The sequence below is a fragment of the Eubalaena glacialis genome, chromosome 1 (genome assembly GCF_028564815.1).
Source record: "Eubalaena glacialis isolate mEubGla1 chromosome 1, mEubGla1.1.hap2.+ XY, whole genome shotgun sequence".
Classification (NCBI taxonomy): Eukaryota; Metazoa; Chordata; class Mammalia; order Artiodactyla; family Balaenidae; genus Eubalaena; species Eubalaena glacialis.
The window spans coordinates 206759281-206771411 of NC_083716.1; the positions used below are offsets into that span (position 1 = coordinate 206759281).

Sequence of the window (12131 nt, forward strand, 5' to 3'; positions counted from 1 at the left end):
GAATGTCAGGCATCAGTTCGGCAGTTAACTGTCTCTCGGGATCAGCACAGTTTTCTGTCTTGTGCTTTCCACTTGTAAACCTATCTGTGGGCTCTAGAGATGGGTGTACTTAAATGATTGGCACTAGATTAGCAAAGACTTTCAGCCACTGTAAGTAAATAGGAAGCATGGAAGACCCACAGGGCCTGCAGGGTCAGCCCCTTGCCACCCTCCCTGGCTTCATATCAGGCCCCTCTCCTCTTTGTCCCAGGCCAGCAAACTGGCCTTTCTTCCTTTCTTTAAAATCACTCTTCTCCCTCCCACCCTGGGGGTCTGCAATGCCTGCCCCTCCCCTGCTCCAGGTCTTCAGCTCTCAGCTCAAATGCTGCTTCCTCAGGAAAGTTCTCCCTGACCACCTCCCAAGTCTGGACCTTTTTCTTCCCAGTTGTGCTTATGCATCTGTATGACCATTTGATTAGTGTCTGACTCCTCTGCGAGATTAAGCTGCCAGAAGACAGCTTCCCTGCATCTCCCAGATCCAACCGCCTACATAGTAGTTGCTCAGCTAATGGATTTGCTCAACTCCAAATTTATAATTCAACATAAGGTCAACTTGAGGATTTGTCCTTACTGTAATTTGGGTACTTAATTATCTTTCTTGCCTATGCTCTATCTCAGGGGAAACCAATAGAGCTTCTTAGAGACAAACCCTGGGAGCTGAGCTTCAGAAACACTGTAAATAAGGGTTTTTTCCACCCAAGTTTCACCCTCCAGAGTCTCCTCTTTCCCTCTTCCCCTCCCAGGATTCTGTGCTTGCCACCCTTGGAACATATTTCCATCTGGGCTTTTCTGCTTGCTAGAGGCCGCTGTGTCCCTCAAAGAAGAATCCTTAATTATATATTTCTGTTTCTATTATTACAATTCCAGGTCCTTTATGTACACCTGGTACCCAGAGCCACAGTGGAGGGGGCGGGGGTGGGGGCTGAATGGTGGCAATGCTGAAAATTTCCCTTCATCTTAGTAACAGGACAGGTAAGAGTTTCAACTTGCCATCAACTTTACTAGTCCCAGGAAAATTCTATTTGAAACTCTTCTAGCCATCTCCTTTTCTTTACTTTTCTTCTCTCCCCCTTGATTTTTCAGAAGTGAGGCCTCTGGAGAAACTCTTTTTCTCTCTCACTTTTCCAGGTTAGGCAGGGCTCCGGAAGCTGAAGACCTGGCCTCCCAAATGCTGACAGGCTTTCCAAGAGACCGTGTCTCTGCCCAGGAAGCACTGGTTCACAATTATTTCAGGGCCCTGCCTGCTCGACTGCACCAACTTCCTGATGGTGAGCAAGGGAGTGTGTGTGTGTGTGTGTGTGTGTGTGGTGTGTACATGTACACATACAAGTCTCGGTGTCTAAGTATTTTCTCAGTGCACTGGAGAATTATAGAATTTGCAACCAGAAGTGAGCTTAGAGCTGGGAGAAGCAAGATGGGTTCAAATCTTGCCTGAGTTTTTTTTTGCGATTTTCTAAAACTCAAAAGTTGAGGGTTGAGGTGACACAGACCTCCTTGTAATGATCCAAAAATTTCCCGTGTCCTCACTTACTCTTAGAAATTGGATGAGATGAAAGTTGCCTCTGAGTTTGCTTTCACTAGCATCTGCCAGGAGAAGCAAAACCAAAGTTTCTAACAACCCCCTTTTCTCTTTCCGTAGAGTAAGATGATAGGTGACATGGATATATCAGGAGAGGAGAGCCGGGCCTGTCTTGACTGGTAATCTGATGCTGCCCAAGGAAGTACGGGGTGGGGCATGGGGAGAGGGGAGCGTCCTCCCAGGCTGGACGCCCATGGGAAGCACAAGTTACCCTGAAATCAGCTTTGCTGCCTGGGCCTGAAGTCATCCTCCAAATCTGAAAACTGCTGAGAGATCATGTGGCTGGAGTGCTCCTCATGTTTCTCAGAACGTGGCCAGGAAAGGCTGTGCAGAAGTTGTGGGCAGTGCTGTCATGGCCCTGGCTGTTTGCGGGGGACTATCCTTAGGTGGAGTTTCTTTGAAAACATCCAGCATTCAACTGAAAACAGTTTTTAGAAGTCCTAAGCCAGAGAGAAGGAAGCTAATAAGGAAGGTCTAGGGGCTCAGACTGGGGGGAGGGTACTGGGCTGGGGGGTGTGATGGGGCGAGGATGGGCATGGGGTGGGGAGCTACTGTTCAGTAGGCTTAGGCATGTGGTCTGGCCAAAGTCTCCAGGGTTTGCGAACGCAGCTCCACTGTAACTGGGACATTGTCCTGCATCAGCCCAAAGCTCTTAGTTTGGGATTTCTTGAGCTATTTTATTATTAAAGTGAGTCATTTAGTATCTCCAAAAATAACCATAATCATACAACTGGGGTTAATGTCTTACTTAACCCTGTAGGAAGAGTCGGTCATCAGTATTTATTAAGTTGCCGTTAAGTGTCAAGAACATATTAAGTACTATAAAATTTGAGGGAAAAAAGAGGCTTGTCCTTGACCTCAAGGATCCTACGAAGTGGGAGGAAAAGAGGGTGAGGAAGAGGAAACAGGACACCCTCATACACATATTAGCACAAATCATATCTAAACAGCTAAAGTCTGTGCATAATCAGCTGCAGATGTTCAGAGAATATGTGTGCGCTAAAGGCAATTCTTTGGAGGAACTAGAATAACTCAAGTAAGATGGATGAGACTGGAGGTGACTCTGGAGTAGAATTTGGAAGGAGGGGAGGGACGTGGCTTGGCATATGGGTAGAATAAAGGACATTCCACCAGACCTACAATTCTTACTCCCTTCCTGGTACCTCACCCCGAGCTTTATCCCCATCCGCTCCCCCACTCCCATCTCAATCCCCTCTTCCCAGTCTGAACCCCTAGATCCCCCCTTCTTAGCTTTCTCCTCTTGGGCTTGGGGCTTCCAGCTACCACTTCACACAAGTATACACACTGGGGGTGTACACACACACACACATTCACGCTCCCTCTCTCCATTTAAAGAAACTTCTCCCATGGGCCCTCCTCCAGGATTTATTATTCTGTGTACTGAGAACCACTGGGGATCTTCAAAGTTTTCTGGGCACCAGCTTTTCCTTGATGAAGAGTAATTAGGAGAAAATCACTGTGCAAACTGATGTGTTGTTAGAAACCTGGGTTTTGATTCATCCTGGTCATCTGAAGCAAAGCCACCACCAGAGGGACTCTGTTGTGTGTGTGTGTGTGCATGTGTGTGTGCGTGCGCATGCAGGTGCAGGAGAGGGACCAATCTGTATGCCTTCTCTGTTCACCCGGCCACAGAGCCCAAATCTACTTTGACACTTTTAGAAAAATGAAAAGATGGAATCTTGCAGGAGCCTGCCTGGGCTGGCGGGCAGACAAGGAGTGCTCACAGCAGGAGGGAAGTTGACTTTTCTTTATACATATAGGGGTTTTTCCATGCAGAGTTTAAATTATGCCTGATAAAAGGAGTTTCGTGGATGTTTCAGTTCTTTCAAATTCTCCTGGCTTCCTCCCAATTAAATGAGGTTTGTCAAAGCCACAGGGCTCTGCTGCTGTTGCCTCGGCCGACAAGCACTTCCTGCAGCGACATCTCGAATCCCCGAGGGAGAAGATGAAAGGGCCAGCGCCAACAGACAGGGGAAGGGGGGGCAGATCGGGGTGTGTGTGTGTGTGTGTGTGTGTGCATGTGGGGGGGTGCAGAAATAGGTTTAGAGACAGATCGACAGATAGGACGTGGACAAGAAGACAGGGAAAGCAAAGGTACCAGGAAAATTGGAAAGAAAAATGGAGTAAGAGCAGCCACTGGGGCCAGTTTGTGCACCTTGAGAACAGTGGCCCTCACCAAGGGCGCGTCTTCTAAGGGTGCACTCCCTTGGCCGGGCAGTGCCAGCCTACTTTCTCATTGTCCATAGCAATGAGCCTTTATTGAGAGCCTCCTTTGCAGACAGGAAGAACCGGCCGGTTATCACAGTTCCCAACCCTCAGGGACACAGAGTCTCCATCCAAGGGGTGGGCTGCCCCAGGCATAAGAACTGTGCAAAAATAAGACATGCTCTTGTGAGTAGTGTGTAAAGAGAGTTTCCCTGCCATAATTATGCAAGAAATTTTGCTCTCTGGTGGCAGTATGGAATCACTTATGGGGTAATATTTGTATTATTTTATTATTCTGGTTTTATTCTGGTTGCAGGATAACAAAGTTGTCACTTTAAAATATATTCTGTTTCCCCTTTGATCTGGGAGATGCCAGCTCTTATTGTCTGCCCTCTGATGAAGACAATTTAAGCATGAAACCTGAGGCTGGGAACCGTGTGAAGAGTGGAAAGACAGCCTAAATCCCAACGGAAGCAGGGCACAGAAATTCCCCACAAAATGCAAGGGTTGCTCTCATCCATCCATGTCTGTTTTCACGAAGCCGAGAGGTCCCAAACAACACTGTCCCTAGTTTGTGGCAGTAAGCTTATGGCCAGAGGAAATCGGGGGGGTCACTTGCCACGAAAATCCAGGAATTCTGGGCTTAGTTCCCTTTCGGAGCACATTCTTAAGTGGAGAAGCATGAATACTAGAATGGCAAGCATGTGGGAATTTCTGCCAAGCGCTGACATTTTCCCTTATTGACTCTTGAACACCTGAAGAAACATTAGTTGAAGGAGAAATAATTGGTAGTCTCTCTCAAAACACACCCAACAGCAAGCTAATTGCTTTTGCAGATGGCCTGGGAGACACTCTACCCACTCAAGTCATCGGCTTACGGCCACACTTGTGGCCTCACGGCTGAGCCAGCAGTGCAGGACATCAGCTGGGGCAGCTAGGACCTAAAATTAGGCCCTTGGCAACTCTCTAATCTTAGCTGCAGGTTCAGCTCCTTCCTTTAATTCCCTTTGCCCTCAGCATGAACTTGGGCTCTGGGAAAGGAACGCTGCTTAACGACTTGAGAGTGAGGGGAGTAGAAAATCATTAAGCTGCCCCTTCTAGAAACTGGCTCCACTCCGTTCTTGCAAGGAGCCTTCCAAATGTTACCCTTGGAAAGTTAAGACTGATTTTGGAACCTAGCCATTTTGAGCCACAGACACTGATCCCCAAAAGTATTTTTTATCTCGGGCAGTAAATGCCACGTGATTTAAGAGTCTGGTCCTTAAGCCATGGTCCTTGATCGTCAGGACATCAAAGGCTGTCTCTCTCTGTGGGTTGGTCCCATTTTGCTTTCTAAGTCCCAGACGTGAGTCTCTCCCATTCCTTCCTGGTCTAAATCCCCCTTCTCCTTTAAAACAGTTTTCAGCATCTTAAAACAAAAAACAAAACAAAAAAAACCCTACAACTTAAAAGCTTGCAATTGATTTTGTAATTTTGTAAAAATAATTTACCAGAGTCCTTCTTGTCATACTTTGGTACCTATAGGGATGGAAGAAGGCATGGCATTTACCTCTACCCTTCATCACATCACCCTAGTATCTATACTCTGGCAGTTCTTCAGCAGGCCTTATTCGTATTGCTCCATTAAAATCTGAGTAATTTTTTCTTTTGCTCCAATAAAAGAAGTTCAGGCCTTCTTTTAATAATATCTCTTTAATATATTTGAAGATCCCTTGACATCACTTTCTAAAGCTCACTTCTCTAGGCTGACTTCCTTTGACCTCCACCAAACATACCCAATATAGATTATTTGTTTTACCTTTTTTAACTATTTTGCTTCATTATTCTATTCTGAACCTATTCCAATTATTTTGCTTATCTCTGAAACTATGGACCCACCCTAGACTCAGGTTTCTAACATACTGGGAGAGTTATTTTCCAGTTCATTCATGGAAGATTTACTGAGAGTCTATTAGATATGAGATTGAGGGATACAAAAATGAATTAGTTATGGACTCTGTCCTCAAAGAGCTTACAGTCCTTAAGGAAATGAAACAAGTATATAAATGGCTGTAGACCAAGTGTGAAGTGCTCTGGCAGTTCAAAGGAGGTGAGATTAAACTCCAGCTGTAGGGGTCCAGGATGGCTTTGTGAGTGGGTCTTGAAAGATGATGGGGTCTGGATGGTTGGGGAGGAAGGATATCCAGGCAGAGGAATGTCATCCTCCTCTGAATGCCATCTAATATTATCCGAAGGTATCTTCTCTTTAATAATAGTACAATCCTGACTCATGTTCCATCCTAGGTTTTACTCCTCATCATTGTATGCCTTCTTGCAACAATTTAAACATTCTTTAACATGTACCAGCAAAGCTTAGTTTAGCTCTTTTTGTGCTAATGATTTCAAATCTACTCTGTTTATTGCTTTTATTGTCTAGTCTATTCAAAGTTTAACCAGAATATATTGTCATTCCACAGGCCAGGTTTCGGAGGTTGGGTTTCGTAGGGAAGAGGGAAGGGAGATTCTGAGCCAGGTCTCTCAATCCTATTCTGCTTCTAGGAGTTTATAACCTAACTCAGACCACTCTACCTTTTAAATCCTCCATTAATCAGTACTTAAGAAGCAAGTTAGGAAGTGTCCTCCATAACACACGTCTTCACCTTCTATGCTCAGTGCTGTCCTCAACCCACTCTAATACATTAGAATACAAGATGTTGGGTTGAGACATGGCTTAAGGTGTTGCGTAGAGTTACGTTGGTAGGAAAAGTCTGGGTAAACCAAGTCCCTCAGCTCTACCAAGCCCTTAAGTTGGTTAAATTTGTTAGCATCATATACTGAAAGAATCTCCAAATAAAGATAAATGCTTCAGGAAAGAGTTAGAGACCCTTTGACAAGAAAAGGATCTTGGGACTCATTATTCCATGTCTTCGTTATATAGGTGAGTCCCTAACACCCAGAGAAGAAGAATAGTGGCTGCCATTTATTGGGCGTCTATGTGTTTTACATAAATTCTCATTCAATCTAGATACTAACTGTCAAATCTGGAGTTATTATCCTCATATTACATATTAGAAAACTGGGGCTGAGAGAGGCTAATTGCTCCAAGTCATACAGCTAGTAAGTGGGAGAGGCAAAATTTGACTGTAAGTCAGACCCCCAAGCCACTGTCTTCCACTTCTCATCACTGCTTGCTAAAGATCACATGGAAATTTAGTACTGTAACACAATCAGGATTAGAACCAAGATCTTGACTCCCAGCCCTGCGACCTTTCCATTCTCTCGTCGTGCTCTATGTTTATTTTAAAGCTTTCCCAGGAAAGATGTCACATGTTCCCAGGTAACATGTTCAATATCTCACAATTAAGAGAGCTCAATTTTATGTTGAATAAAGACTCAAGCCCCTGACCTCTTCCTTAATCCTTAATGTCATCTGGTCTTAGTTTGTTCTTTCTTTTTCTTTTTTTTTTTTTGTAACACAGTCACTTTTGGGATTTAAGATTTCTTAATCAGTGCTGGTTATTATTTTTTCCTTACTATTACTTATTCAATTTTGTAAGAAAAATATCAGGATCCAATGGAAAATTGGGTAAAGGCACAAAATAGCAATTTACACAAAGGAAATGAAAAAAACATACCAACACATGGGATAAATAGGCAGTCTAACTAGTGATTAAATAAATACAAATAACTGTTAAAGTAGTTATTTTTTCCCCTCAACTTAATGACTCCTAACTCTCAGTGCTGGTAAAGATTGCGGTAAAATGATTCTCTGCAGATGGTGGTGTAAGTTGGGGCAACCTTTGCAAAGCATTTTGCCATATCTATCAGGAGCTATAAAAATGCTAACAACATTCATCCCTATACTTTGGTTCCTGGAAATTATCCAAAGGAACAATTGAACAGAAAAGAAAAAAAAAACAAACCAAACCCTAGATGCATAAAAATGTTCATTGCGGTGTTGTCTATAATTTTTTTAAATTCTAAAAGATAAAAGAAACTCTAAATATTCAACACAAGAGAACTCATTGGATAAAGATTGTTATATTGACTCAGCATACAGTACTATGACCATTTAAAATGATAATTCACAGGAGTGTGGGGTAGTATGGAAATGTTTGCGTTATGACACAAGCTAAAAGAAAGTAGGATACAAAATTGCATATTATAATGCACCTGTGAAAATGTATTATGCATATCAACAATACTGGAAGGTAGAGTACAAAAAATAAAAATGCTCTTCTAGTTGAGGGGAATTGTGGGTAATTTTTTTCCTTTTTTCAAAGTTTTCTTTCATGTTGATGTTATATTGCCTTTATTGTTTAAAGGAATAAAGTAAGACAAATGGTACAGGGACTTCAAGCTCTGGATTGAGAGTTAAAAAACTTGAGTTTTCTTCTTTTTTCCCCCAGCGTCACATGCACTATTGGCCCTCATAAACCTCAATTTCTCAATCTGCACAATGGGTTAACACTAGTTTCCTGCACCCCAGATTGACAGAATGTTTATTTTATAAAGCTTTTAACTCACTGATTTCAAGGGTTCACATAAATGCCGTCCTGGGAGAATGAGAGGAGGGAGGGAGAGGGAAAGATAAATAGGCACTAATTAATTTTAAACGGAAAGATCATCTGCTTTAATCGGAAATGCATGTGTGCTGTGCCCCTAGTCAGAGTTTTAAGTGCACTCCATGTTAGTTAGCAACTTCAATTTAAAGTACTGTGTGATCCTTTGGGCTTTGAAGATATGAAGCCTATATACATACACATGAGCTAAAATTACCGCTCAGTCACGGAGGCTGTGTGCACTATGAATAATTAAATGCGCTAAGCAACTCCAGCTGATGGATTGATGATGTGCAAGAGTAGCGCGAAAACCACGTGACAAGGAAAATTACAAGACATTTTGAAATGATGGTTTAATTTCCAAGCTTTCTTTTCAACTTGTGCTTTCTCTTTCAGCCATTACAGGCAAGTAGAAGAGATTTGATTATCTTGTTTCCTGTGAAAGGTTATTTAGCTCCTCAATCCCATTAAGTCACTTTCTGCACTCCAGTGCACTGAGACTTCACCAGGTTATCAGCCCAGGAAGAGTAAATGGAGACACCAGGATCAGATTTCTAAAGGAAGGAAAGTTAAAGCAAAGTTTGAAAGCGGTGACAGCCAACAGCCAGGAGCTTAGGAACTCAATTAGACTGAAAGACAACTATCTCATTATCTCATTCCGAAATGATCTAAATACATAAGAATCTCAAAGTTTTAAATAAACTTGTCCTACTGACTGTCTAGATGACTGAATTTCCCTTCTCAAAAAGTTTTTAAACACCCACTTTTGTATTGATTTATTCTAAGCGCAAAGCAGCTGCAATAATTATGCTGTCAGATTCAGAAAGCTAATTAGGAGTCAGCAAATGGAGGGTTTTGCATTTGTGAGATTGCTGCAGGAGAACCACTCGGCTGCTTTTTTCCTTCTTTCTTTTTTTTTTTTTTTCCTCTTGTTTTCTTTTTCTTTTTCTGTGAGTTGGGAAGGAGAGTCGGGCAGTCCATGGCCAAATTGAAATCCCTTTGATTAACTGGTTGCTTTCCCAGCACTGTTCTGCCACATGTTTCTCTCTCTCTCTCTCTCTCTCTCTCTCTCTCACATCCTCCCACCCCCCCATCTCTCTTTTTCTTCCTCTCTCTCTCTCTCCCTCTCTCTGTCTTTGTCTCTTTCTCTCCCTCCCTCTCTCACTCTTTTTTGCTCTCTCCCTCTCTCTCTCCACCTCCCCGCCCCGCCTCCCTCATTGCTGTTGAGGAGCTATTGCTTTTGAGGGACATCTTCATGCCACTGTCCCCAAGGTAAGAGGACACTTCTCCCTGAGGGACGTTCCCAAAATGGTTTGGACTTGAGTCGATTTGAGAGTAATCTGTAAAGTTTAATATGCACTGTTTATTTGAACTGTTTGACTGTTTACACTATGACCCGAGATAAAAGAAAGTAGACTACAAAATTGCACGTTATAACGTACCTGGGAAAATACATTATGCATATCAACAAGACTTGAGGTCTCGCCTTTCCAGTCTAGCAAATATGTAACTCCAAACCAAAGGAGTCAGGGCCACAGCTTACCCAAGGTAGCCAAGACAGAGTAAGCATTGCAGGTTTATTTCTTCCCTTTGGGTGTGAATAGCTTCCAGCAAACAATATTATTACGGCATTTTATGCTTTCGGTGCACCAAAGCTGGAGCTTCTCTTTTTTTGCGAAACTGTGTGGTATTTAGAGCAACCCAGTTTGTGCAGCTTGTGAGCCTTGGAAAAGCAGTGCCCAAGTGGAAGGATGTCTTGAGCAGGTTTTGTGGATGTGCTTTGGTGCCAATGTGGCTGTTGCCCCGGATGTTTTTCTCAGATGGTATCTGTGCTAATGCTTGTAACAATGGCTACTGGTTATTAAAGATACATGGTGTATCAGAGCAACCCAAGACGTTTGACACGTATTATCTTCTCTAAGCTGAGAGCAATCTGCCCGCAAGTTTTCTTATCCCCATTTTGCAGATGAGCCCCTTAAAATGTTAACTTTTAGAGGACGTGGCCCATACGTTTAGCATAGTAAAGCACCCAGGGACAACACACATTTAACAAACACAGGCATTTATCAAAATGCAAACTGTCAGCCTTCTGAGCTAACCAAATACATGAGTCTGAGGGCATAGGTAATATACATACATTTCAAAAACATTCTTTAATCTACAAAAGTTGCACCTTAGAGTCTATTTAAATGGATTGCCAAATATATCTAATGTCACAGAAATTTGAAACTTTCCAAAACATTATCTAGCCCAGCACCATGCTCACTGCCTGTCTTCACTGGGACTCGTGTCCAGACTCCTTGGCTTGATTTTGGCCCTTGTTGTTAGTGTGTGTGTGGCTCTCAGTTCTACTCCTATTTTGACCACCTTCAGCACCAAGGTGCCTTACCCAAGTGTTCATTTGGTAAATATGCATTGAAGTGAATTGAATTGAAATGAATTGAATAGGAGGCACTTGACAGCTATTCAGTAAAGTGAGTTATCCATGAGTCAGTATAAATTATTGGTGTATGAGTCTGGTTCACATTTTGATGTCTCTTCGGGTGACAAATATTACAACAGACACAAAAAATACACCGTGAAAGATCCCAGGAAATAATATGTTGGTGCTTTTCTCTTTTCTTCCCTACAGTGGAGTCTTTATTTACAGTTTCAGGAGTGAGGCTAAAGCCAGAAATGTGTGACCTTTTGGCCTCCTACCGGAAAGGTCACCACCTAGCCGGGTTTAGCAAATGCTGGTGAAAAGAAAGGGTAAGATCACCAAGATTTTCCAGGTAAGTGGTTCCAACTGTGTGGCTCCTTATGGATGGAACTGAAAATCAACCACTGTCCAGTGAAGACCTGGTTCATGGGTTCAGAGCACCTCTGTTCTGTGCCCGGCTCTTCATTCCCACTCTGGGCACAGAGGCCTAGGCCTCACAGGCTGTGAAAGGAGGATGGCAGTGTGCATCAGCTCCTGCTGCCAGGGGACTGGTAAGACTCCTGAGACAACCCTGTCACGTCACTGTAAGGCCTTGAGCTGACACACTGGAATACAGGACTCCACTGGCATGTTAAATTCCCTTAACTACGTAGTTCTCGCTGTCAGCTGATAGGACAAAATCAGCGGTCAGGGTGACCAACTGTCCCCATTTGCTCGAGACCAAGGGGTGTCCTGGGATATGGGATGTTCGGTGCCAAAATTGACACAGTCCCCGGTAAACCAGGATGGTTGGTCACCATAGTGCTGCAATTTACCACCTAGCCTGCCCCCAGGTGCCAGAGCAGACCTGGTTCAGAGTCCAGCCCCACCCAGGAGGTGGTTTCGGGGGCCTGTGAGTATCCAGTCATCACTGCTACAGGCTTCTTAGGCTACACCTTTTTGCACCATTGGTTACAGGGAGTCCTCTCCAGGGTGAGCTCTGGGAACCATGAGGACCTGATAGGGAGGGAGGAGCCATCCACAAATGTCACAGACTCAGCTGCTCTCAGGAGTCTCCTCCATCAGCCCAGGGCAACCCAGCCTTCCAAGGTAATCTTGAAGAGGAAGGGGCGCTGTAGAGGATTTCCCCAAGGCTACCATATCCTAAAGAGTACTGCTGGTAGGCACAGGAAGCCAGGTGGGACAACTCCAAAAAGCCACCATAGTATAGACATCCCTAGACCTTACAAGAGCACTCATCCTGGGCCTTCCATGATGGGTAGAGGGGACAGCAATCTAGATAGAGGAATCAAGGTGAGACCCATGCACACAGCCAGCCAGCCAG

The 12131-nt window shown here is 43.8% G+C and overlaps 1 protein-coding gene across 2 annotated transcripts in view; it reads left to right on the forward strand.

The window, feature by feature from the left end:
* Positions 1–11127, forward strand: part of CDK15 (cyclin dependent kinase 15) — an 84517-nt gene extending 73390 nt beyond the window's left edge. Inside the window, exons 12-13 of one of the 2 annotated variants that reach the window (XM_061203990.1) lie at positions 1168–1307; positions 11018–11127. In XM_061203990.1, coding sequence (XP_061059973.1) covers positions 1168–1307; positions 11018–11127 — 250 coding nt within the window. The remainder of the gene's footprint in view (positions 1–1167; positions 1308–11017) is intronic. The other variant, XM_061203999.1, reaches the window with a different exon arrangement.
* Positions 11128–12131: the final 1004 nt, after the last annotated feature.